Here is a 26,574-nt window from a genome sequence, read left to right as displayed (position 1 = left end):
ACTGCACCCGTCGCACCCCTGCAACTCCGCCGGCTCCATTCCGAGCCGGCTTCATTGTTGAAGGGGCTTTCCCGCTGGGCCGGCTGGCGGTCTTCTGGCGGTCGTCCGCCGGCCCAGCCGGAATGGCCGCCGCGGTCTTTCGGCGGGAACCGCCTGGCGGGCGGCTACCGCCTACCGCCGCGGTCAGAATGACCGCCATAGTGACAATACATTTAGTTTTCTAAACATTAAATATTGATTGATTCATCATGCATATTCTAAAAAATAATTAACCTAAAGTTGCAGCCTTCAAAAGTTTAGTAATAGATTACCATCTCATCCTAATCACACTAGTGGACAAAATTGATTTATGGGATAAGTCCTTGCTCTTTTAATAAACACTGTAATATTGGTCATAAATATACTAAATAAAAGAAGCTAGCATATATTATTTTTTAATATGTTTTGTACCAATTACTAGTGTAAGTTCTTCATTTGCTTGGTGAACTTCAAGCTAGGTATTCAAACGCTTCAGTGTGTAGCTCTGACTAAGGTAGTTGGAACTGTTAATTGCATATGTTTAGCCCACAAAATAGCCACATAACATGCATAAATTACCTCTTCCTTAGGTCCAAAGTGTTTTACCTGCTAAATAACAAAAAGATAATGCTCTGTTCAGAAGGGTACTCTGAAGCACATCTGTTCCATAAAGATGATCTTCAACTATGTAACTGTTCTTTCTAATCTTCGAAGGGGCACTATAGTATGCATTTCTTATACTAAGGAGAGCCTTAAGAAGATATGGACTATTGTCTCCTTTCGTCTCGTTTTCATAAATAGTGATCATGATGGAGCTGACTGAAGAATCTTGACGTTTATGAGAAATAATTATTATATTTATAGATGTTTCTTTATTTTCAAAATCAAATCAATTAAGCTTTATTGGGTTTCAATAAAAACACAAAAGCTAAACAATAAATACATGCATACCAATCAAAAACAGCAGTTCATCAACACAATAATTACAATGCTTGAAATCTATATAAGTTACAAAAACTCAACACCCATAATTTTCCATATGATAATTGTCTGTCCTGTGTATGTTCAATCAGTCAAAATTTAAATTACCTTATTCGATTAAAATGAATGCTCACCAAAACGGACACGATAATATACACCATGGAAAATACAGTAATAAATATAAAACCATATTCAGTCTCCCAGGACGCTTCTAGAAGTGAATGTAAAAACCTTAAATAAGGTCGCACTTGAGTAAAATTCCGGTCCTTTAACAGCGTAATAATGTAGACTTTCCAAAATTCAACACAAAATCTGCAGGACTTTATAAATGGCATGGTCTTGTGGAGACACCTTTTCAAAATACTATTCCTAAATTTTTATAAAAAGTGGTAGCATGCATGCGTGAACCTTGTGGCTTTTTAATCACATGATTTGAAATACTTCTGAACAACTCTAAACCAAAGCCTCAAGGGTGCTCACATCTTCCTCCCCAATTTGGCTTACACTTCTTGCAAGTGTTTAGTTTTGATTGTAAATCATTTAAAAAAAATTCTGTGCTGTAATACCATAATAATGAATGTCCTGGAGAGATTGATTGATGATAATTATCACGCCTGATACAAACTGATACCTCAGGTGTCTGTGTTAAACATGTGTGCTAATGGCCATCTATAAGAAGTTCATTCCTTTCAAATAGGGCATACAATGTAAATTTGAATGTTTTATGCAACAGAGTCCACATGTCGAGGCGTATTCTGGGCATTTCCCATGGGTAAGTATCTGCAGTTTTGACCTGCATGTGTGTACCTTCTTAATATTGAGAGTGTGCAAACTTTACCACATCTACTAACTCACTAAAAACCAAAAACCAACATCTTTGGGAAAGGACAAAAAAAAGGAAGGAAAATGGTAGCGGGGCAGCAATACAGTAGAAAGAAGCATCAGGTGCAAATATCTGAGGGTTTGGCTAAAAGAGAGGCACTCGCCCAAGCTCACCTGAACGCCTTGAAACCGCTTCTGGCCTCATTGATGACAGCCTTTCAAAAACTGCATAGCAATTTTTTTTAATGCCAACCTGGTAGCCCACTTTTACAGAAATCAAATCAAAACGTATTACAACGCTTTCCAATGGATCAGTGGCCTTCCCGGGGCAGCTACATTGTTTTCTCAACAACGCCTAGAGCAAAACTCATCGCCTAATTTTTAACCTTCCACAACATACTTCACCAACGCAAATCAGATTAGAATTTGGGCTTTTCGCTCATCTGGAGGGAGATCCAGGGACATAGCCACTCAAATCATTGGGACAAGGCGAAGGGCGAAGCCTTGAAAACACTGTCTGCCCAGCACCTGTGGGATCTGTCAATATCACACCAGGCTTTCAGATTAGCAATGAATAAACCAGTACGTTTCTGCCTTGGAAGAAGGACAAGGAACGCTTTTGCAAACGCAGTCATGCCTGGCTGTGTATCAAATCCTACAAAAATGTAACCTCACAGATTTATCTTCTGGAAGCCATGAATGGCTATTACAATACAACATTTTTAGCACTACTATTTGGACTGTTTCCAACAAAGAACGCAATACCTTCATGGGCTCCAGAGCCAGCCACCCTGATATGCATGCAGAAAACTCCTAGGGAACTTGTTTAACGTAAATGGAGCCAGAGTGTGCCACCAAGCTATATTATTCTGTTTGCAGGGACAGAAACCCCCAGTAACTGCATGCCTGACAAAGTTTGTCATCTTTTCTGAACAGTACAAGGCAGCTGCACTCTCAACAGGAGGGAGCACATTTTAAAACGGCATATTCCCGTGTACTGGCCCAGGCATTTAAAAGCACCAAGGGAACATAAATCAAAAAATCTTCCCAGGAAACTGCACCATTTGCAGGATGTGGCACCCCCGCACTTTGCTAATTTAGCTTGTTTAGCTGTAGAGTCAAATCATTTTAGATATTTTAAGTCTTTGTATCTTAAGTATTAATGTTTGTCGCTTTCAAAATTGACTTTTGTTTTATCGGTCATGTAAGGTTTTAAGTCACTATATCATGATTAATAAAATCACAATTACTATCTGGCTGGAGCAGTACACTCTGCCCATCTCTAATTCCGACCACTGAGCGAACAAGGTTTGTGCAGGAGTCGGAGTTACCCAGCGCTCTTGTAATCAGGGCCAAAGCAGGAGGAGTATCAAAAAACGATTTTGGACCCCCTGTATTTAACTTTGACATGCACATGTCCTGTTTAATTCGCCAAGAACTTCGCTCTCAGACTGGCACTAGCCCTCCCATGAAGCTTTATGCAGAAGAATCAAATGGAGTCAAAGGTATTAGGCATAGTAAAGAGACCAACTTCACCAATACCGAGTGCGTTGAGCTACTCCTTTCTTCCAAACCATCCTCCGTGCTCACAAATGAGTCAAAGCAACGCACGGCTTTATGATTCAGCAGTTTCCGGTGTGCCATATTTACACCAGACTGCAGTTAGTAGGTACAGTCTGTTGTTCCAGCTGTTTGTGTCCATTCTTAGGAATGTGGAGTGTTCTTTTAAGTGTTGTGGTGCTTTAGATTCTAGGTGCTAGAATGTGAGCTATTCGTACTAAGGTCACCTTACGTTTGCCTCGCAGGACCGTTGTTACCTCTGCCTCATGGGTGCACTGCAGCTGGACCTGGGAGGGGCACCGGCGGGCCCTGCTGGAACTGGAAAAACCGAAACGACTAAAGACCTTGCGAAAGCTCTTGCTATTCAGTGTGTGGTCTTCAATTGCTCTGATGGTTTGGACTATAAGGTACAGTAGTGGCAACGTAACGTCTTTGATTCTCAATTGGTATATCCCAGTGCAGGCCTTTCTTTACTGTGTGAACCATCTAAATATTAATTATGTCATAGTTTTGGTTTGAAGGTCAAGTATGCAACGTTTTCTTTCAATGTAAGCTTTTTTCTATCTAAATATTGACACAGTTTGTGAAAATGACGTCGGTATTTACGAATGATCTATTCTAGAGAGTTCTACTCTAGTCCAGAGTTTTGAAAAAGAATATATAATTGCGAAGTCACCACCGGCAAGGGTATTATTAACTATTTTGACTGCCGCAGTAGAACTGGAACTGGTCCCATTTCACGTCAGTGGGGCTCAATTGTAAATTGTAATAGCGGACAGTAGCTTTGGGCTGGGGAATGCTGATATACCGAAACGAATTGTTTACAGTCCCTCATGTCATACAGAAAAGAATGTGCTCAGCCTGCTGGATTTGGAGCACGTGGGAAGGTCGTTCACCTTCCTTTTCCTTTCTAGAAGTATGAAGAGTTTCTCCATGAGACTATCTCTCGTACCCTGAGTCTGAGAGACATCTGTGCTCCACCTAAGAGTTCAAAATACACAAAATAGCAGCAAGACTTTGGACGTATCCGTATGCCGAACAGCTTGTCATACATTTCTTTGTGGAATTCAACTTTTATAGAGGAGGAGTGACTAATATGCAGAAAATGTTATTATTTTATCATGGCAATAATGAGCACAGTAAAAGTAATGTCACGTTAAATATATATTAAATAATGTGTGGCAAGTGATATTCTTCTGTATTTTTAGCTGTCCAGTGGTTAGAAATACAAGTGGGCTGCTATGGAATGCCAGTGCACGCAAGGGATGTGTTCTGTTCTTCTTAGTTTGTTGACAATTTATGTATCTTATTGATTTCCCCTACTACTGGAATGTTATATCAGTAATTGTTTTCTTTAGTGATACAGTATGCATTCATGAACTCACAAACATAAATAAAAATAGAATTGATATTATTGTGCAACAGTTTATTCAAATCATTTCTTTTACATTCACCCTTTTAAGTGATTACATTGGGAAGACGTAATTTGCTTACACACATACTACCCAAAATTAAGGACTAGCTTGACAGGAGAAGATTACTCTTATCAGTTCATTACTGCTGTAAGGATGAAAGTCCCCGATGCACTGTGTAACTTAGAGAAGGGGAACCCCAGTGATCTTGCCAGTCTTAGTTTCAAGAGGATAACCCCTGCAACCCTCTCCTACAGAGCCCTAGTCGGTGACTGTAAGGAGCTGGCTATCTATGCACTGACCCAATGTAGGGGAGGCCCTCTGCAGATAGTCTAGGCCTAGGGTGACTCTTATTGGTTTACAGTGGTAAAAGTGACAACCCTGTAGGAAGTTGGCTCTGTATGCACTATTTCAAAGTAAGGAACAGTATGCACAGAGTCCAAGGGTTCCCCTTAGAGGTAGGATAGTGGCAAAAAGAGATAATACTAATGCTCTATTTTGTGGTAGTGTGGTCGAGCAGTAGGCTTATCAAAGGAGTAGTGTTAAGCATTTGTTGTACACACACAAGCAATAAATGAGGAACACACACTCAAAGACAATTCCAGGCCAATAGGTTTTTGTATAGAAAAATATATTTTCTTAGTTTATTTTAAGAACCACAGGTTCAAATTTTACATGTAATACTTCAAATGAAAGGTATTGCAGGTAGGTAGTTTAGGAACTTTGAAGAATCACAATAGCATATATACTTTTCAAATAAATCACATATAGCTATTTTAAAACTAGACAGTGCAATTTTCACAGTTCCTAGGGGGAGTAAGAGTTTGTTAGTTTTTGCAGGTAAGTAAACCACCTACGGGGTTCAAGTTTGGGTCCAAGGCAGCCCACCATTGGGGGTTCAGAGCAACCCCAAAGTTACCACACCAGCAGCTCAGGGCCGGTCAGGTGCAGAGGTCAAAGTGGTGCCCAAAACGCATAGGCTTCAATGGAGAAGGGGGTGCCCCGGTTCCAGTCTGCAAGCAGGTAAGTACCCACGTCTTTGGAGGGCAGACCAGGGGGGTTTTGTAGGGCACCGTGGGGGACACAAGTCAGCACAGAAAGTACACCCTCAGCGGCATGGGGGCGGCCGGGTGCAGTGTGCAAACACACGTCGGGTTTTCAATGGAAATCAATGGGAGACCAAGGGGTCTTTTCAGCGATGCAGGCAAGGGGGGGGGCTCCTCGGGGTAGCCACCACCTGGGCAAGGGAGAGGGCCTCCTGGGGGGGTCACTCCTGCACTGGAGTTCCGATCTTTCAGGTCCTGGGGCGGCGGGTGCAGAGTCTTTACCAGGCGTCGGGATCTCGGAGTCAGGCAGTCGCGGTCAGGGGGAGCCTCGGGATTCCCTCTGCAGGCGTCGCTGTGGGGGCTCAGGGGGGACAACTCTGGCTACTCACGGTCTCGCAGTCGCCGGGGAGTCCTCCCTGAAGTGTTGGTTCTCCACAAGTCGAGCCGGGGGCGTCGGGTGCATAGTATCAAGTCTCACGCTTCCGGCGGGAAACGCAGTTGTTTTAAAGTTGCTCCTTTGGAAACAAAGTTGCAGTCTTGGGTGAACAGGGCCGCTGTCCTCGGGAGTTTCTTGGTCCTTTTAGAGCAGGGCAGTCCTCTGAGGATTCAGAGGTCGCTGGTCCCTGGGGAAAGCGTAGCTGGAGCAGTGTCTTTAGAAGGGAGGGAGACAGGCCGGTAGAGGTGGGGCCAAAGCAGTTGGTGTCTCCGTCTTCTCTGCAGGGTTTTTCAGCTTAGCAGTCCTCTTCTTCTTAGGTTGCAGGAATCTGAGTTCCTAGGTTCTGGGGAGCCCCTAAATACAGAATTTAGGGGTGTGTTTAGGTCTGGGAGGGCAGTAGCCAATGGCTACTAGCCCTGAGGGTGGCTACACCCTCTTTGTGCCTCCTCCCAAGGGGAGGGGGTCACATTCCTATCCCTATTGGGGGAATCCTCCATCTGCAAGATGGAGGATTTCTAAAAGTCAGAGTCACCTCAGCTCAGGTTGCCTTAGGGGCTGTTCTGACTGGCCAGTGACTCCTCCTTGTTTTTCTCATTATCTCCTCCGGCCTTGCCGCCAAAAGTGGGGCTGGGGGCGGGCAACTCCACTAGCTGGAATGCCCTGGGGTTCTGTAACAAAGGGGGTGAGCCTTTGAGGCTCACCGCCAGGTGTTACAGTTCCTGCAAAGGGGAGGTGATAAGCATCTCCACCCAGTGCCGGCTTTGTTACTAGCCACAGAGTGACAAAGGCACTCTCCCCATGTGGCCAGCAACATGTCTCGACTACACGGGTAGTTGGTTAAGGTTTCAGGGGGCACCTCTAAGGTGCCCTCTGGGGTGTATGTAACAATAAAATGTACACTGGCATCAGTGTGCATTTATTGTGCTGAGAAGTTTGATACCAAACTTCCCAGTTTTCAGTGTAGCCATTATGGTGCTGTGGAGTTCGTGTTTGACAGACTCCCAGACCATATACTCTTATGGCTACCCTGCACTTACAATGTCTAAGGTTTGGCTTAGACACTGTAGGGGCACAGTGCTCATGCACTGGTGCCCTCACCTATGGTATAGTGCACCCTGCCTTAGGGCTGTAAGGCCTGCTAGAGGGATGACTTATCTATACTGCATAGGCAGTGTGAGGTTGGCATGGCACCCAGAGGGGAGTGCCATGTCGACTTACTCGTTTTATCCTCACCAGCACACACAAGCTGGCAAGCAGTGTGTCTGTGCTGAGTGAGGGGTCCCCAGGGTGGCAAGAGATATGCTGCAGCCCTTAGAGACCTTCCCTGGCATCAGGGCCCTTGGTACCAGGGGTACCAGTTACAAGGGACTTACCTGGATGCCAGGCTGTGCCAATTGTGGAAACAAAAGTACATGTTAGGGAAAGAACACTGGTGCTGGGGCCTGGTTAGCAGGCCTCAGCGCACTTTCAAATCAAAACTTAGCATCAGCAAAGGCAAAAAGTCAGGGGGTAACCATGCCAAGGAGGCATTTCCTTACAAACCCCAAAAGCTCTCTTTTGTGGTAGTATGGGCAAGTAGCTAGACTTACTAGAGGCTAGTGCTAAGGATTTGTTGGACGCACAGTCAATGAGACAGACACTCAAGAAGCAACTCGACCAATTGGTTTGAAAAATTGTTTGTTGTATTATTTATAAAGACCACAAAATGTGCAGAATAATAAAAACTGTAGAAGTTCTTAGAACGATTTGGAAGTAAGTAACACTTTTTGTAGATGAATGCGTTTTTACACAGCAGGAGTTCCAAAGTACTGTGGCCGCAAGGAAGTTCTTACATTTAGCTCTCTGGGGTCCCCTGAAAGTAGTACTGTGCTAGGTGTGAAAAGTTATTGACAAGACCTGCAGTTCACGTTTACCTACCCAGGAGCTTCCTGGTGCTGTGGTGTTGCTCCTGTCGGGTTCCTGCGCACCAAACACTTGGCAACAAGGGAGGCCATGAATGCAAGGGGGGACTTAGGGACAAGTCCGGGAGCTCCCAACAGGGGGGCTTGGTCAGTGGGCATCCGGAGAGCAAGAGGACACTGTTGGAAATCATAGACCCAGGTCGGGGCACCCAGATGCAGTGGATCCGTAGCAGTTGTGCTCCTGCGTCAAGGCACACATAGTTATTTGGGTGACCAGCACAGGGAGAGACAGAACAAGGCAACTAGATGACTAAGAAGGCTGTCCTCTGTGATGCTGATGTCCCTCGCCGACAGATCTTCAGTTCTGCTGTTGGAGTCCAGGGCAGGCCTCAACAAGCCTTGGTTGGTGCAAGGGGCCCAGTACCTCAGGTGTTGGTCCAACTCTTCTCCGGTGGATCCTGGGGACCTCCTCCTGGATGACTGCTGCATTGGTAGTGGCATAGGCAAGTCACCCCTCTAGCAGGCCTTACAGCCCTAAGGCAGTGTGCACTATACCTCAGGTGAGGGCATATCTGCAAGAGTAATATGCCCTTACAGTGTCTAAGTCCATCCTTAGACGTTGTAAATGCAGTCTAGCCATATTAAAGACATGGGCTGGGAGATTGTCATTACGAACTTTACAGTTCCACAATGGCTTCACTGAAGACTGGGATGTTTGGTATCAAACCTCCCAGCATGTTAAACCCACACTGATGCCAGTGTTGGATTTATTGTAAAATGCCCCCTGTATTTTACCCAACCCTTTAGGGTAAGGCTGACCAGTCTGTGCCAGTTTGCCACTAACAGAGAACTTTCTGACCTCATGGGGTGAGAGCCTTTGTGCTCTCTGGTGTGAGGAACAAAGCTTACACTGGGTGAAGGTGCTTCACCCTGCCCCCCCCCTCCCCACTGCCCAAGGAACTGCAACATTTGTCAGTGAGCCTCATACGCTCAGGCCTCCTGTTACAGTGCCCCAGGGCACCCCAGCTAGTGGAGATGCCCGCCCTGACCAAGCCACACTTTTGGCATCAGGTCCAGCGGGAAAATTAGGTAAAACAAGGAGGAGTGACCACTTCAGCTAGGACCACCCCTAAGGGGTCCAGAGCTGAAGTGACCCCCCTCCATGCAAAATCCTCCATCTTAGTGTGGAGGAAAGGGACCATTAGGGATATGAATGTACCCCCCCCCCAAAAGGGAATGGGCACAGGAAGGGTGTAGCCACCCTCAGAGACATTAGCCATTGGCTACTACCCTCTGACTCCTGTAACACCCTTAAATCTAGTAGTTAGGGGCACTCTTTAACCTTATCCACCAGATTCCTGGCGACCTCAAGAAAGAAGGACTACAGATCCGACCCCAGCAGTGAAGACTCCAGATGACAGCTGGCTTGGCCTCAGCCTACCCCAGCCTGTCTGCAGCTTCAAAAAGGCGACGCATCCTGCAGGATCAGAGACCTCTACAAACTCCCAGAGGGCTGCCTGCCCTGTAGAGAGCTAAGAACTCCAGAGGACAGCAGCCCTGTCCAGAAGAAACCTCCAAACAGGACTCCAAGACAGCCCCGGATCCTCAAGCCCTGCCCACTCTGCACCTGACACCCACGGCCTGAGTCCAGGTGACTCACCAGACCAGAAAAAGTCCCCAGGCGATTCCAACCTTCAGTTCACCCTGGGTTGACCCCTCCTGGCCAGCACAACGTCCCCTGCAGCCTGACTGCGACCGGATCCGACGAAGATTCCTGATGCCCATAGGTACCCCTGCTCCGACAGTCCCTGGCCTTGGGGAAGCCAACTGACAGTCCAGCAGCGTCCAGCAGGCATCTCACCTACTTCTCCAGCCTTTGGTTTTCCGGAACAACCCTCTGGATCCAGCCTGCAGCATCTTTTGTGACCCCGCGGTCCCCCCCCCATTGAAAAGCGTTGGGCACCCAGCTCTGTGTCTGCACCCGGCTGCCCCTGTGCCGCTGAGGGTGTGTATTTGGTGCTAACCTGTGTCCCCCCCTCCAGTTCTGACCTAAACCCCACTAAGGCCTGTGTCCTGGAATCGCAAGTACTTACCTGCAATCTGTTTTCTACTGAGCAGCCCCAGTCCTCATAGGATTCCATTAAAAACCCAACACTAACTTTGACCTCTGCACCCAGCCGGCCCCATGTTGCTGGTTGTGAACTTTTGGTGTCAACCTGAACTTTGACCTGTGAACATTCTAATTACCGAAGACTGGGCCCATAAGTCGAGCACTTATTTGTTAAATGTGTTAACACTTTTCCTCCCCTAGGACTCTATTGATTCCTATGAACAATTACAGTATCAACTTTTTAAAATGGAAGTGTTACTTGTAAACTGGTTTATCTGCAAAACCCAAACAAAGTACATTTGATACATATGTTTGATACTTACTTACAACTGTACTTACCTGCAACAAAGACCTTTTGGATCTAGTAATAAAGTAACAAAATATATGTTTGCTATATAAAACCAATTGGCCGGGAGTTAGTCATTGAGTGTGTACCTCATTTCTTGACTGTGTGTATACAATACATTATTTGGACTACCCTCTGATAAGCCTAACTGCTCAACCACACTACCACAAAAGAGAGTGTTAGTCTTATCTACTTTAGCCTCTGATAAGCCTCTGGGGAACCCTTGGACTATGTGCACACTACACCTCATTTTGGTATAGTATTTAAAGAGCCAGCTTCCTACAGTAGTCAATGGGCTACTTAACCTTGGGTGTGCCTACACCCTATTATGATCACTTCTTGTGGGGAGCGGGCATGTCCCTATCCCAGAAGGCCTACTTCCCATGTTCGAGTGTCCACCTTGGGTAGCCTACCTTAGGAGTGTGGTTAGCCGAGAGGTGGTATACGACTACAAAGTAGCTAATTTTCTTGCTTGTCCTTGTGCAAGATGGGCCTCAGGGCAGGAGGTGGGCACACCCAAGACTGGAGAAGCTGGGTGGGTGTGCATACCAAAGGTGGCAGGGTCTTTGAAGATCATGGCCTTGGTATGCAGATCTTTTAGCCATCCTGCTGGAGTGGGTGGTAACACCCCTCTTTGGAGCAGTTATTGTTTCTGACCTCTGAGAGCGCGTGCTCTCACATCAAGGGGGGTCAGAAACATGTTTGGTAGTGGCAGACTGGACTAACCTAGGCATCCAGCACACCAAGAGACTAGTGGGGTTCAGGGGGCACCACTCGCTGGAGTCCACCAACAAGTCTTAGCACACACAAAGCTCGCGGTTAGCGGAAAATGGTGCTGCCTGGAACCAGGAATTACCTGGTGGACTCTACCCAGGATTGGGATTCAGAGTGGGCTTTCAGCAACTCAGAGAGCCCACAAAAGACCAGGCAGTGTGCACAGGAGTTCCACAACATGGGGACAAAGAAGGTGCATAAGGAGGCCCACGCAGCACTATGACAAAGGCTCCCACGCCGCCGGAGAACCACTCACGATGATGTGCTTTGCAGGATAGAGTGCGGGGGGCCGGAGCTGCAAGATGCATGAAGAACTTTGTGGAAGGATACCAACAAGCCTTGGCAACTGCAAAACACGCAGTGCACAGGGGTACTGTCTTGCGTGGGGAGGCAAGCTCTTACCTCCACCAAAGTTGAACAGTAGGACATCAGGTCCGTCGGGACCACTTCAGTCCACAGCCCGTGAAACAGGGTCCACGCAGCTCAGCAGGAGAGCAGATCCATGCTGCCGGTCGTCGTTGCAGTAGGTGCCTGCTGAAGCAGGGGAGTGACTCCTTCACCCCAAGGGAGATTCCTTCGCTCTTCTGGTGCAGGCTGAAGACTGGCTGTACTCAGAGGATGCATGACCGGCAAACATTTGCTGGCAGGAGCTGAAGATACAGTGTTGCAGAAGGCGTCTTGCTTCTTTGTTGCAGTTTGTAGAGTTCCTGGAGGGTCCAGATGCAGTTTCTTCGTTTGAAGTTGAAGTGGAGGATGCAGAGGATTCCTGCTGGAGTCTTGCAATCTGAATTTGAAGAACCACCCACAGGAGAGACCCTAAATAGCCTTTAAAGGGGGATTGGTCACCTAAACAGGTAAGCACCTATCAGGGGAGGGCTCTGAATTCACCTGCTGGCATTGGCCACTCAGATGCTTCCAGAGTTCCCTGCCAACTCAGAATCCAAGATGGCAAAACCCAGGGACCCTCTGGAGGAGCTCTGAGCACCACCCCTGGGGTGGTGATGTACAGGGGAGTGGTCATTCCCCTTTCCTTTGTCCAGTTTCATGCCAGAGCAGGAACTGGGGATCCCTGAACCAGTGTAGACTGGTTTATGCAAGGAGGGTACCAAATGTGCCCATCAAAGCATTTCCAGTGGCTTGGGGAGGCTATCCCTCCCAAACCTGTAACACCTATTTCCAAAGGGAGCGGGTGTAACACCCCTCTCCCAAAAGAAATCCTTTGTTCTGCCTTCCTGGGCTCGAGTTTTTCAAGCAACAGGAGAGCAGAAACCGGTCTGTGAGGTGACAGAAGTGGGGGCTGCCTGGAAAACCTCAGAAGGCTGAAATGGCAATACTGAGGGTCCTCTAAGAAGCCCCCAGAGTGCATCGAATCATACAACCAATGCTTGCAAAAGCTTTGGGGTATGATTCCAACATGTTTGAAACCAAACATGCCTATATTCAGAGTTTTTTTTTTTTACTTTATGCTTTTATTAGTTTCACATATAATCATGTAATTGCAGCCACATACAATATATGTTGTCAAATAATACCACAGTATAAGACAAGGAACGTTGACCTCCCCAATCCAATCTGGAGACATCCATCCATGAACTATACTAAAGGATCCCACCCTCATTTGTATAATTCACAGTCCATTCTCAACATATCACGCAGGATCCCCCGCTTCTGGCTCTCCAGTTTCTTTACCAATCAGATATTGCTTATAAATATCCCAGTGTTTCGCAGGTCTTTTGGTTGGGGGGACCAGTTCACTTTAGTTGTCTGTTTGCGTATTACAGTACACCATGTCTCTGTGCCAGTCCTCCACTGTCGGAACTGGACCTCGGTCCCACCTCATAGCAATGCGTCTTTTAGCCAGCAGGAGTCCGATAGCTATTAATTTTCGAAATTTTATTGGCAGATGCCTATCCCACCCCAAGAGTGCCAAGATTGGTTCACAGTCAAGCTGCTTTTCCACTATGGATTCCATTTCACAAATCACCGCGCTCCAGAAGCACCTCACTCCATCACAGGCCCGAGACATGTGCAGAAATCCAGCCCGCTCCCTCCCACACCTAGGACTATTCGCGTTTTCTCTTAATCCGTATCTATGGAGCCTAAGGGGGGTGTAGTATACTCTATTTAAATACTTAAAATGTATAAGACGATGTCTGCCATTCAAGGAAATTGTACACGTGCTAGTACAGCAGTAGTGCCACTGTTCATCTGTCATCTGAACCCCCAACTCTCTCTGCCACTCCAGACGTGCATTCGATAGCTCGTGGACTTGTGACTTCTAAATATTTGCATATAGACAGGAGACTAGACGCCGAGGTTGGTCATTTAATATCACTACTGGGAGAGCCTATACGTCTGGGGGCTCTCGCATATCATCTCCTAATAGCGCTGCCAATGCATGCCTTACTCTGATACTGATACCAGAGTAGAGAGGTAGGATCGGCAACCCGGCTCTCCAACAAGTCCCACCTTTTCATAATGCCTTCCTCGAATAAATCCCCCATAGTGCTAATGCCCAGCTCATTCATAGCCTGTACTAACTTTCGATCATGCCAAAGCACAAACCAGGCGCACCAGTCCAATGGCATATGCGGGGAATATAGTAGGACCAATCCCTGTCTGTGCAAAAGTCCATGCCAGGCACGGGTAACCGAGTTCAGGGAAGCAAATTCCTTATAGCATCTATTCAGGGTGTGAAACAATCTGCTCTGCAAGGGGACCGGTGAAGCCAACTCTTTCTCTTTTTAGGTACGGGATGTCGCCAGTCCCATGAATCCAAGCCTGTGCCACCGCAATGAGCGCCACCACACTGTAGGCCTCCAGATCCAGGGCCCAAGACCTCCCAACTCATGTGGAAGAGTCAGGGTGCGCCACTTCACTCGTGGTTGCTTACCCGCCCAAGCTAATCTAGTAAGCAATGTTCTCAATGTCTTAAAATAGGTTCTTGGTATTACTATCGGGATGTTCTGAAATAGGAACAAAAATTGCGGCAGCACCACCATTTTCATAGTTGCTATACGCCTGACCAAAGATAATAGAAGCCTGATCCACCTCTCCACATTCCCTGTCAGTCTCTTAAGCGCAGCATCAAAGTTATCAGCTACTACTTTCTTAGGGTCTGTGTGTACCTTAATCCCTAGATATCTCACTGACTCCATCTCCCACTCAAGAGGGAAATCCACATCCACCTGTGTTGTTACCGAGGTCAGGGGGAACATTATGGACTTGCCCCAGTTGACCTTCAGCCCGGACAGTGCACCATATCTAATAATTTCACGGAGGACTGGGGCAACATTTCGCTGCAGATCTTCAATATATAATAAGGTGTTGTCCGCATACGTAGATAGCACAAGGGTATAATTTTGAAAACAAAGGCTCGATGTCCATGATACTTTCTCAGGGCACATGCCTTGGGCTCCGCCACCAGCGCGTATAACAAGGGGGAAAGCGGGCATCCCTGTCTAGTGCCTCTAGTGATCTTAAAAGCCTCTGTCACCATTCCATTTATGCGAACTCTGGCTAGCGGTTCCCCATACAATGTGGAAACCAGGTCCCAAAAAATGTCACCTACACCCGAACCGCCGCAAGACGGCACTCATGAAACCCCACTCCTCCGAATCAAACGCCTTCTTGGCATCTAAAAAAAATGCTACCGCCTCTAGTTCTGGGTTGATTTTCTGTATTGTACCAAACAGGGTGCGGAGATTCATAGTCCGGTTATGGCACGGGACGAACCCCGCCTGTTCCGGCTTGATCAAGTGCAGTAGCACCCTGGCCAAGCGATCCGCCAAAATTTCAGCATAGATTTTAACATCTACGTTTAGTAGTGGACGGTAGGATGAGCATTGCTCTGGGGGTTTCCCTTGGCTTAAGCAAAGTGATTATCATTGCCTCCATCAGTGCCTCGGGGTCCGGGTCTACCCTGGAGGTATATAAGGATTGATAGTATTCACAAAATCTGGCCGCTATGAGTTTGGAGTCCCTAATCTCGCCTCCATCCTCTGCCTTTATTGCTATAATTGCGTTTTTGTCCCAATGGAGATGGACCAGAATCGCTAGGACCGAGCCAGGTCTATCACCCTCTCCATATATTCGAGCGGTCGCATATTTCCCCAGTGGTTGAATTTCCGCAAGGGCTGTCTCTTGAAACTCTTGCAACTTAGCGTGGATGTGTCCTAATATGTGTACATCTGCAGTGACCTAGTGGTCCTGTTCTAGTTGTGATAACTCTCGCTCCAACAACTGTAAACACCCCCTTAGAACCCCTGCATACTTAGCTATAGTGATCCCACGGATATACACCTTAAACGTCTCCCATACTATGTCCACCTTGGCCACTGAACCTTTGTTAATCTGAAAAAAGTATTTGATCGCTGTGGCCAGTTCATCCCTGAAGGCCGAGTTAAATAGTGAGAATGGTGGAAACCTCCATGAGAACAGCGGGGTCGGTATTGCGCTCAAAGTCACCAGTAGTTGTACCGGGGAGTGGTCCGAGTACGTTCTAGGTCAAGGGGCTTCAGATAGCAATCTGCCAAGCAAACTACGGGAAACCAGCCACAGATCTATACGTGTATAAAAGTTGTGCCCAGCTGTGTAATGAGTATAGCCGCCTCCCTCTGGATGCCTATCTCTCCAGATGTCTACCAACCCCAGCCTAGTAGCTAAGTCTAGTATCGTCTTCGCCGCTGCTGCTGGTCTGTGGGCCACACCTCCCGACCTGTCTAATGTAGGGTTCAGTGTGCAATTAAAGTCTCCACACCATAGCTGCGGAAGACCTCCCCAGGAGTTGGCTCTAACTTCCAGATCGCGGTAGAACTGTGGGTCATCATAATTCGGACCATATATGCCTATCAGTAAAAATGGCAATGCACTCCTGCTAAGTGTGCCACCACATACCGTCCCCCTGGGTCCGCTGCCACCTCCCGGAGGCTGATATCAGAAGTCCTTGAGTCCCAAATCAGTACCCCTCGGGAGTGTGAGGTGAAACCAGCCACCAGAAACTGACCCTGCATCCTCCTAGGAGTGAGCATAGGGCTATCTGGAGCCATGTGTGTCTCTTGTAAAATAGCAATGTTTCTCTATGTCGATGTAAGTATGCCACTAACTTACGAGTCGTTTGGGCATCATTGAGACTTTGCACGTTCCAGGTAACTAGTCTCATCTTCCTAGAGCTCTTATGTGTATCTGGATATAAGTGAGTTTGGGTCATCCGCTATAGTAGGACTTCAACACTGTGTCCTCCCTCCCTTCGTCCAGTATCTGCAATCGTACTCCTCTAAGCATAGATATTAATGTAAACAACAATTCCTCAACATCCCCCTGAGGTCCCACCCCCCACCCACAACAGGCAATACCCCAACCTGCCCATCTGATTATTCCCTCAAGAAACATCCCCCACCCTCCCCAACGTAATCTATCCCTATGATAACTATAGGTGGTGCACACACGTAGACGGATGTTACCCGGCCACGTCACATTCCACTGATGTGCCGGCCACCTATACATTGTTACAAACAAACCACTCCTAATGTATATATTGCATGTAAATCTAATAATAAACACACAATCCTCATATATCTTCCCCTCTGCTGCACTATACCAAATTTGACAGTTTCAGTCTCTAAAGTGCAGTCAGTGATTAAGGGTTAATCACAGTGTTCCCACTATATTAGTGGCTCAGGCACTTTTCCAGGGTTGTAAACTCACGACCAATAGCCCATCTCCAGTTGGCTAGGAATCTGCATCGTCGACACCGCTGCTCCCTTTACCTGCCACTCTGCGTTTCACAAACTGATCCAGTTTTTTGTGGTCCGTGAAAAATATTGGGCTTCCGTCCACTTCTGCTCTTAATTTAGTTCAGCATTCAGTTTTTTAGTTGTTTCTTCCCGCAATAAACTATCTCCTCGCCTCCTGCGCCTGTATCGTGAAGTCTGGGTGCAGCGAGACTGTCATTCCTTCATATTGCAAAGTTTTCAGTTTCCCTGGCACGGCGCAAGGCAGCATCGCAATCTCTATAGTTCAACAGCTTTGCTATAATAGGACGAGGAGAGGCCCCCAGAGGCGGGCAGGCCGCCAAGGATCGGTGCGCTCGCTCTAAGACAAACAGGTCAGAAAAAGTAACTCTCCTCAATAGTTGCACCAGTAACTGTTCAATGCAGCCCTCCATATTGTCAATCGCAGCGGACTCTGCGATTCCCACTATACGTAGGTTATTTCTCCCGGAACGGGCTTCTAGGTCGTCTACCTTGAGGCATAAGGAGCTTAATTCTTTGTTTAGTTTTACTTGGCTGGTAGCTAGCTCTGTCTGACCATCCTCCACCTCAGATACCCTCCTATCTGATTGATCCAGACACTCTGTGTGTTTGTCAAGGTGTTCTGACATTCTATCTATGCGGTATGAGAGTGAGTCTATCTTGCCATCTATCTGGGTTAAGCTATGTTGCATTGCCACCAAAATTTGACGTAAGTCTTGTTCCTTACCTGAGGCTACATCGAGACCCTTGTCTGGCCCTAACTCCGCTCCATCTCTTGTGGGACTGCTCGTTTTGCGCCGTCGAACTGCAGCTTGGCCTGGTTCTCATCTGTTTTGCCCATTTTGTGTTTAGTTTACACCAGTCAGGAGGCGCTAGGGCACAAAAAGGTATATATCTGCTGTATTAGCACAACAATCGCCAACCAAGGATGAAAATGCCTTGGGCATATAAACTTGCCTCCATTGCTTGGTTTTTCGCAATCTGATCTCAACTTGCTGCGCCAGCCAGGCATCCAGGACCGTGGCGCATCAAAATCCCCTCCAGTACCATCTCCAAATGTGAACTTCGCCGGTCACAAGCGAGTCCCCTCCTTACGTTGTAGGCCAGCAATAGCGCTTGGACTCAAGTCTCGACAGTTTGAGGGGCCTCCGCCCCCAAGGGCCCTACTCCAGGCCCAAGCAGCGCAGAGCCCAGTGCCAGGGCCCTCAGCACGTGTTCTCCACCACCAGCCATGCACCAGCCACTCTACGCCACCTTTCCCCACAGGGCCGCACCACTCTCTTCCTCACCCACCGTCGCTTCACTCCCCAGCCCCTGGGGGTTCAGCGCCAGGCCCAAACAGCACAGAGCTCAATTTCAGAGCCCCAGGCGCATGCACTCCGTCTCCTTCAGCGCATCGGGCTGCCCCGTATCGCCTCACCACGTGGGGCCCCGCAGGTAACCAGTCGCGGTCACCAGTATCCCACCTCCACTAGGCCTCACCGGTACCGCGTAGTTCTCCACGTCTGTCCAGCAGTGCCGCCGAACACAGCACACTGCTCTCACCAGGCCGCCTCTGCTCCAACGGTCGCCCCTTATACCTCTTTTCACTGCCGGGCCTCACAACCTCCCTCCAGCTGCGTTATTGTGGGCTCTCCGGCCGCGACACCTTCCTCTCCACTCCTCGGTTTCTGGCAAAATCGGGGCCTATCACACACCTCCAATATCTTTCTCCCAACAGCTGATATGTAGTACTCGGTCAGGAATGATTTAGTTTGAAGGATTATTTAACGGATTGTAAGGCGACCGGCGGAGCTCCGCTACAATGCGGCCATCTTGTGACTGGGCAAGCTCCCCCCGCCTATATTCAGAGTTACCATTATGTAGGTGGACATAGGTAGTAACCTATGTCCAGTACACGTGTAAAATGGCATCTCCGCACTCACGAAGTCTGGGAAAATGGTCCTGTAGGTTGTGGGGGCACCTCTGCTAGTGCAGGGGTGCCCTCACACACAGGTGCTTTACACCCTGCCCTCAGGGCTGGAGGGCCTTCTACATGGGTGACTTATAAGTGACCTGGTGCAGTGTAAATGGCAGTGAAAGGGTACACGCACCTTTTCATGCAGGGTGCAATGGCAGTCCTGCAGAAGCCTTTGCTTTGGTTCCCTATGGGTGGCAAAATATATGCTGCAGCCCATAGGGATCTCCTGGAGTCCCAATGCCCTGGGTACCATATACTAGGGACTTATAAGGGGCACCAGTATGCCAACTGTGGGTGAAATACTGTGTTACCACCAATTTCAGAAGGAGAGAGTATAACTACTGGGGTCCTGATTAGCAGGATCCAAGTCGACACAGTCAAGCACACTGACATCAGGCAGAAAATGGGGGTAACAATGCCAAGAAAGAAGGTACTTTCCTACGGATATATATTATCTGATAGAGACTCCTAGCTGCAGATTCTATACCTTTGAATTTCCCAGGCATCAGATTGGATCCAGGTTTTTGTATGAGCCGTACCCCTGCCGCACTGTGTTGTTGCCGTCGTTGGTGCCAGATATGATGTTGCAGTCATCTATATAGGTGCCATCCAGGCGTGCGGACGTCAGTTCTTTTCTTTCCCCACCAGCTAGCACTGATCTGGAAAAGATCAACACCTCTGTCTCTTATGACAGGCTTTTTCTACATTTTGTCTAATATGTTTTGTGAAGTGTTTCCAGAATGTCATCAAGGAAGGTAGGGTTTGAGCTGTGTGGCGCCTGTCACTGCATCATCAGTAACAGACTCACACTTGGTGTGCTTATGATGTCTCGAGCGTGACCACGCCTCAAAGTCTTGCTCGGACTGTCAGGCCATGGTGCCGAAATCATCAGGGAGCGGTCCCCAAAGCTGCTTGCGGCCCAGCGGTCGACACCACTTAGCAGGACTCCTAAGAGGTCTCAGTCTCAATCGGGAAGAAGGTAGTGTGACCTCTCCAGTAGCCCCAAGTCCTATTCTTCTCACTCGAGGTCCTCGAACTCTCGGGGAAGAGGCACAAGAAGAAAAGGAAGTCAAAACGGTCTTCGACTTCACCTCTTCTGCCAGCCGATGCAACGAGTAAGGAACATCGGCGTTTCAGGCACGGTTCTATGGAGCCCTTGTCTGGTCCAACTCTGCCTCCCCCGTTTGCGGGTGCCAAAGCAACCACCAGCTCATATTAAAGAATTTTATGAGGCCTTTCGCTGCATATTTGAGTGGGCCGAACCCACTGGAGTGCCTTTGAGCCCTGCAGGGTTGGAGGAGGCTCCGTCAAGTTCCTCGCCAACAGTTCCAGCCTCAGCTCCGATGGGGTCTCGCACAGCCGATCTCAGATCCGTATCAGCGCTGGTCATACCAACATGACGTTCTCCAGTGCTGATCCCGACATCGATTCTCATGGTGCCACCCGTGCCCACTAGCACTGCCAGCCCCATTCTCATCCTCAACAACTCAGAGTCAGAACAGTGCAGCTCGATGCTGATTCCACCACTGACGGGGCTTAGTGGCTCTAAGGAACTAGGAGATGCCAGTGGACTGAACACATCTCCAGATACTGGCTTACTCTCTCCCCCCACCGTGGCTATGGAGGAGGGAGCTTTTTATGCAATGGTGGTGAAGAGGGTAGCAGAGGCCCTTGACCTCCTGGGACTTCCTCATCAGAACTCATATTGCCCTTTAATGAAGCACTGACTGATGTCCTGCTGGGAACTTGGTCCAAGCCCAGCACAGGGACTCCTGTACACAGAACAATTGCCCACCGCCATCGCCCTGACCTGGGTGATCCTAGTTTCCTTAACAAAAACCTCACTCCTGAGAGCTTGGTAGTTCAAGCCTAAACTTCCCATGGCGCATACCCTGCCAGCCCGCCCCACTGGACAGGGAATCCAAAAGGCAGGACACTTCAGGAAAGAAAATGTTTTCTTCCACCAGACTAGCATTGCGGTCGGTGACACCACATGCCTTTTAGGCCGTTATTCCCTTACCCTGTGGGATACGGTTGCGCAAGTGCTGCCACAGGTCCCGGAGGAGGCCCAGGCCATCCTCTCCCAAACAGTGAAAGACAGGTAAGATGCAGCAAAGTTCACCATCAGGGGTGGACTGGACACGACTGACCTGCTGGGCAGAGCAGTTTTGTCAACAGTGGACTTGAGGCGCCACTCTTGGCTTACGAACACCTGTTTTTTCGAGGGATGTCCAGGCCAACCTCATGGACATGCCTTTCCACTGGGCTCGTCTATTTGGAGAGAAGCCAGACTCTGTGCAGGAGCACAACAAGGACTGGTGGGCTACAGCCAAGTTATTGGGCCTCTAAGTGACACATTGCCCCAAGTCTGCTTTTTGTCCCTTTCGTGGCTATGGAAGGGTAATGCCACCGCGCCAACCCTATGCCAAGAAGAGGAGTGACTCCACTGTCTTCACCCAAAAAGAGCGTTGTCGTTCTACCTTGATGGAACGAAGCAGTTCCGGGTGGATGACCAACTCTTCATGGGCCATGAGCGAAAAAAGGTTGGGCAGTACAGAGATGAATTATTTCACGCTGGGTCGTTCTCTATATCAAGATCTGCTGTGCATTAGCTAAAAAGAATCAGCCTCCTAAGGGCTTATGGGCCCATTCTATCAGGGAAAAAGCTGCGAACACAATGTTAGCACATGGAGTCCCAGTCCTGAACATCTGTCAGGCAGCAACGTGGGCATCTCTACACATGTTTGCCATCCCTACTGCCTGGACAGTCAGGTCTGCAGGGACGGGCATTTCGCCCCTTTGGTCCTGCAGGACTTCTTAGTATAGAATACCTGTCTGTAGCCCACCACCAGGATGGTATGGCTTGGGTTTCTGATGGATACAACTACCTGTGGATTCCTCACCTAATAAATACTCCCATGGCGCCAGCATTCGACGGAAATCTTCTTACTAGTCTCTGCACGTCGACGAGGACGTCACTCTAGCCCACGCGACGCCGTCTGACGTCATACAGGCAATAAGAGGTCCTCGACGACGTGCGGACGTCAGTTCCCTTTTTTCCGTGCATTCGAAACGGTTATCTTCGAGGGAGCAACTGTTACTTTTGTGGTTACAGTGTATTTTTGCTGCGTAGTCTTTCGCTGTGGTAATAATGTCACAGAGAAAGTCTGGACTCAAGCCTTGTCGTGAGTGTGGAGGCAAGATGTCGGTGACGGATCCTCATTCCGATTGCCTGTGGTGTTTGAGCTCCGACCACGACGTCTCGACTTGTGATTCATGCCAGCACATGAATCCAAAGGCCCTCAAGGAACGTGAGGCGAAGCTGTTTATGGCGAAATCGAAGGAGAAGCATCACAAGAAGTCTTCTTCTCCAAGACATCGGCGTCATCGAGACTCCCGGCGCCGTAGAGAATCTCGGCGTCATTCGAAGGAGACTCGTTCCAGGTCTTCGGATCGGCGCCGAAGGACATGGGAGATCAGTCCCACGGTTAAGCCGCGTCCTTCGACGCCGTTGCCCTCTCCTGCGTCTCCAACTTCACCTGGACAGGCGTCGGTGATTGAGGTATTGGAGCCTCAGGTGTTTTCTCCGGCGTTGCAGACGTCGAGGCCGGCGTCGGGGTCACCTCCGAGACAGGCACCCCAGTATCCGGCTTTTCCCACCCCTGGAGCCGATAGTTCCGCATTCTTGAATGCGATGTATGCCATCTTCCAACAGATGGCTCCATGGGGTGCTCCGGCTGGGCCTTTGGCCTTTTCATTGGGTGATCCTGCGCCTCTTCGGCCGGCACCCTTTATGCCCTTTCTCCCTTTTGGGAACGTGGGCTCGGCGCCAGTGTCGGCGCTGGTGGCCGCTCCGGTGGCTTCAGAGGGATTGGCCCCGGGGATTTCCATCCCGTCGACGTCGGGATTTCGGCCTGTGACTCCGGTGGGTCCATCTGCTTCGACTGCTCTTTCGTCGGCGCCGAAGTTACCTATGGCGCCAGACGCGGCGTCGGTTGCTTCTGATGATCGGCGCCGATCATCGACTTCGGCGGAGGCATTGTCGACTCCGCGTATTGAACAACGGCTTCATTCGAGGAGACGTGCTCTCCGTGTATTAGAGGAGCAGGAGTACCAACGAGCCCTGGAGGAAGGAGAGCTAGAGGACTCGGGTGATGGGCTGCGTGGTCTGGAGTCGGCCAGTGGGCTGGACTCTTCCCCTGAGTGGGATCTTTCGTCCCCGGGAGAATACACTGAGGAGGCTGCTTCCTTTCATGCAGTGGTACGGAAGGCAGCTAGTTTTTTGGACCTGCCTTTGCCGGTGGTGGAGGCTAAACAAAACCTTCTAACAGAGGTGCTACATCCGGCCTCAGCTGCGGCGGAGCCTCTTTTGCCATTTAATGACGCTCTGCTGGATCCGGTGTTAGAGGTGTGGAAGAGGCCGGCATCTTCCCCAGCAGTTCACAGAGCCGTGGCCAGGAGGTATCGGGCGGCTCCGACTGACCCTGGTTTTCTGTCTAGGCACCCTACGCCGGAGAGCTTGGTGGTGCAGGCCTCCTGTTCATCCAAGTCAGCGCCTGGTTCTTTCCCGACGGTGCCTGGGGACAGAGATTCAAAGAAACTAGAGGCGCAGTCCAAGAAGATTTTTTCGTCCTGCAGTCTGGCGTTGAAGGCCACCAACGCAACCTGTATCCTGGGGAGGTATATTCATGCTCTGATGGATGACATTTCCTCATCATTTACAGAGCTTCCCCAGGGTCTTTTGGATGTTGTTTCAAATGCCCAGGCTGCTGCGACCCAGATTATCCAGACGGGACTGGATACGACCGACTCGGTAGCCAGAGCAATGGGCACAACTGTGGTGGCAAGGAGACAGGCCTGGCTCCGTAACTCGGGCTTTTCTGCGGATGTACAGTCCACATTGTTGGATCTCCCGTTTGATGGGGACAAACTGTTTGGAGCCAAGGCTGATTCGGCCTTGGAACGTTTTAAGGAGAGCAGGGCCACGGCTAAGTCGTTAGGGCTCCAAGCTCCTTCTTCCACGGCCTCTTCCAGATTTTTCAGGAGGTTTCGTGGATTTGGGCGTGGCTCTTCCTCCTCTTCCTTTCGGGGAAGATATCAGCAACCTGCCTCTTCCCATCCCTATAGATCTTTTAGGGGGAGAGGTAGGGTCCGCATCAGAGGAGCCTCTCAGCAGCACTCTGCCTCTTCCTCATCCTCTGGCGGGGTGCAGCAGGGGAAGCAGCCTTAGGCTTCCACCATTTCCCACTCACTCCTCTCCTGTAGGGGGAAGATTACAGCATTTTCTCACCAAATGGAAGACTGTTACAACGGACACTTGGGTTCTCAGTATTGTGGGAAAAGGCTACACCCTTCCCTTTCGGGAGTTCCCTCCCCTCATCCCGCCCCGCCCTTCTTATTGTTCAGAAGAACACCTCCTGTTGCTAGAACAGGAGGTACAAGCCCTCCTTTCAAAGGGCGCGGTGGAGTTGGTCCCAGAGCAGGAAAGGGGTCGAGGATGTTACTCAAGGTATTTCCTGATTCCCAAGAAGGATGGTCGTTTGAGACCAATCCTGGACCTGAGGATCTTGAATTGGTTCCTCCAGCAGGAAAAGTTCAAGATGCTGACCCTAGCACAGGTGCTTTTGGCGTTGAACAAGGAAGACTGGATGGTGTCTGTCGACTTGCAGGATGCTTACTTTCATATCCCGATACTCAAGTCACACAGGAAGTATCTCCGGTTTGTGGTGGGATCGCAGCACTATCAGTTTGCGGTCCTTCCGTTTGGTCTTACTTCAGCACCTCGAGTCTTCACGAAGGTGATGTCGGTGGTTGCGGCAGAACTCAGAAGGAAGGGGATAGCAGTATTCCCTTATTTGGACGACTGGTTGATCAAAGCCAAGTCCCCGGAGCTTGTGTCGCATCATCTGCAGTCAACAACCCAGTTGTTGTTCGACCTGGGTTTTTCGGTGAACGAGCCCAAATCTCACCTAGAGCCCTCTCAGCGCCTCCTGTTCATAGGGGCAGTACTGGATACAACATTGGGTCGGGCCTTTCCTCTGCCTCAGCGGATTCAAGATATTCAGGATTTGGTTCCAATGTTTCGAAATGGAGCGGTAGTTCCAGTCCTCAAGGTCCTTCGTCTGCTCGGTCTGTTTGCCTCCTGCATTCTGTTGGTCACGCATGCTCGCTGGCACATGAGGGCTCTTCAGTGGTGCCTCCGAAGGCAGTGGTCTCAACACAAAGGGGATCTAGAGGGTACTGTCAAGATCTCCAGAGATGCTGCTGTGGATTTGAAGTGGTGGATTGCAAGCAACAATCTTTCACAAGGAAAGCCGTTCCAGCAGTCGCCACCAGTGGCCACAGTCATAACGGATGCTTCCACTCTAGGGTGGGGAGCTCATCTGGGGGATCTGGAGATCAAAGGTCTTTGGTCTCCAGAGGAACAGATGTTTCACATCAATCTGTTAGTTACGGGCTGTACGTCTGGCTCTCAAGGCCTTCCTCCCTTCCCTTCGTGGTCAGTCGGTACAGGTCCTAACGGACAATACTACCACGATGTGGTACATAAACAAGCAGGGAGGAGTGGGGTCGTACCTTCTCTGCAGAGAAGCTCTTCGACTATGGTCCTGGGCAAGGGACCATCAGATTTGCTTGATAGCAAACCATCTGGCCGGAGTCTTGAACGTGCGTGCGGACAGTCTCAGTCGCCAATTCTCGGCAGACCACGAGTGGCGTCTCCATCCAGATCAAGTCCGTTTAATCTTCCAGAGGTGGGGGTTTCCTCGGGTAGATCTGTTTGCCACTCGAGAGAACGCGCATTGTCCGTTATTCTGCAGCCTCCAGTATCCGATGCAGGGAGCGTTGGGGGACGCGTTTCAAATAACCTGGTGCGGCCAGTTGCTTTACGCGTTTCCTCCCATACCCTTGATTCCTCGAGTATTGAGGAAGATTCGCCAGGACCGGGCTCTAGTCATCCTAATAGCTCCGGATTGGCCAAGGAGGGTATGGTACTCCGACCTTCTCCAACTCTCAATGTGCCCTCCGCTCCGTCTCCCTTTCAGGGCAGACCTCCTCTCGCAGTCGCAGGGGCAGGTTCTACACCCCAACCTCCAGAGTCTGCACCTACATGCCTGGAGATTGAACGGGGCAACCTGAGTTCCTTCTCTCTCCCGCCTGAGGTAGTGGATGTTATATTAGCGGCCAGGCGACACTCCACTAAATCTATCTACGCTAATAGATGGTCTAAATTTGTTGCGTGGTGTGGAGAGAGGCAGATTGATCCTTTGCATGCTCATCTATCGGACGTTTTGTCTTTTGCTCTGTCTCTAGCGCAGAAAGGTTGTGCAGTGGCTACCATTAAGGGTTATTTATCGGCCTTGTCAGCCTTCATATGTCTTCCAGACCAACCATCTTTATTTAAATCCCCTATTGTTATCAGATTCTTGAAAGGTCTTCTAAATAAATATCCTCCAA

At 49.2% G+C, this 26,574-nt stretch overlaps 1 protein-coding gene across 2 annotated transcripts in view; it reads left to right on the top strand.

The window, feature by feature from the left end:
• DNAH6 (dynein axonemal heavy chain 6) overlaps window positions 1-26,574 on the top strand; it is a 1,211,389-nt gene that overhangs the window by 425,341 nt on the left and 759,474 nt on the right. For both annotated transcript variants that reach the window (XM_069236637.1, XM_069236634.1), the window contains exon 29: window positions 3,627-3,788. In XM_069236637.1, coding sequence (XP_069092738.1) covers window positions 3,627-3,788 — 162 coding nt within the window. The remainder of the gene's footprint in view (window positions 1-3,626; window positions 3,789-26,574) is intronic.

Source organism: Pleurodeles waltl, chromosome 1_2 (genome assembly GCF_031143425.1).
Source record: "Pleurodeles waltl isolate 20211129_DDA chromosome 1_2, aPleWal1.hap1.20221129, whole genome shotgun sequence".
Classification (NCBI taxonomy): Eukaryota; Metazoa; Chordata; class Amphibia; order Caudata; family Salamandridae; genus Pleurodeles; species Pleurodeles waltl.
The sequence above is the reverse complement of the archived record's forward strand: the minus strand, read 5'-3'. Positions and strand labels throughout refer to the sequence as shown.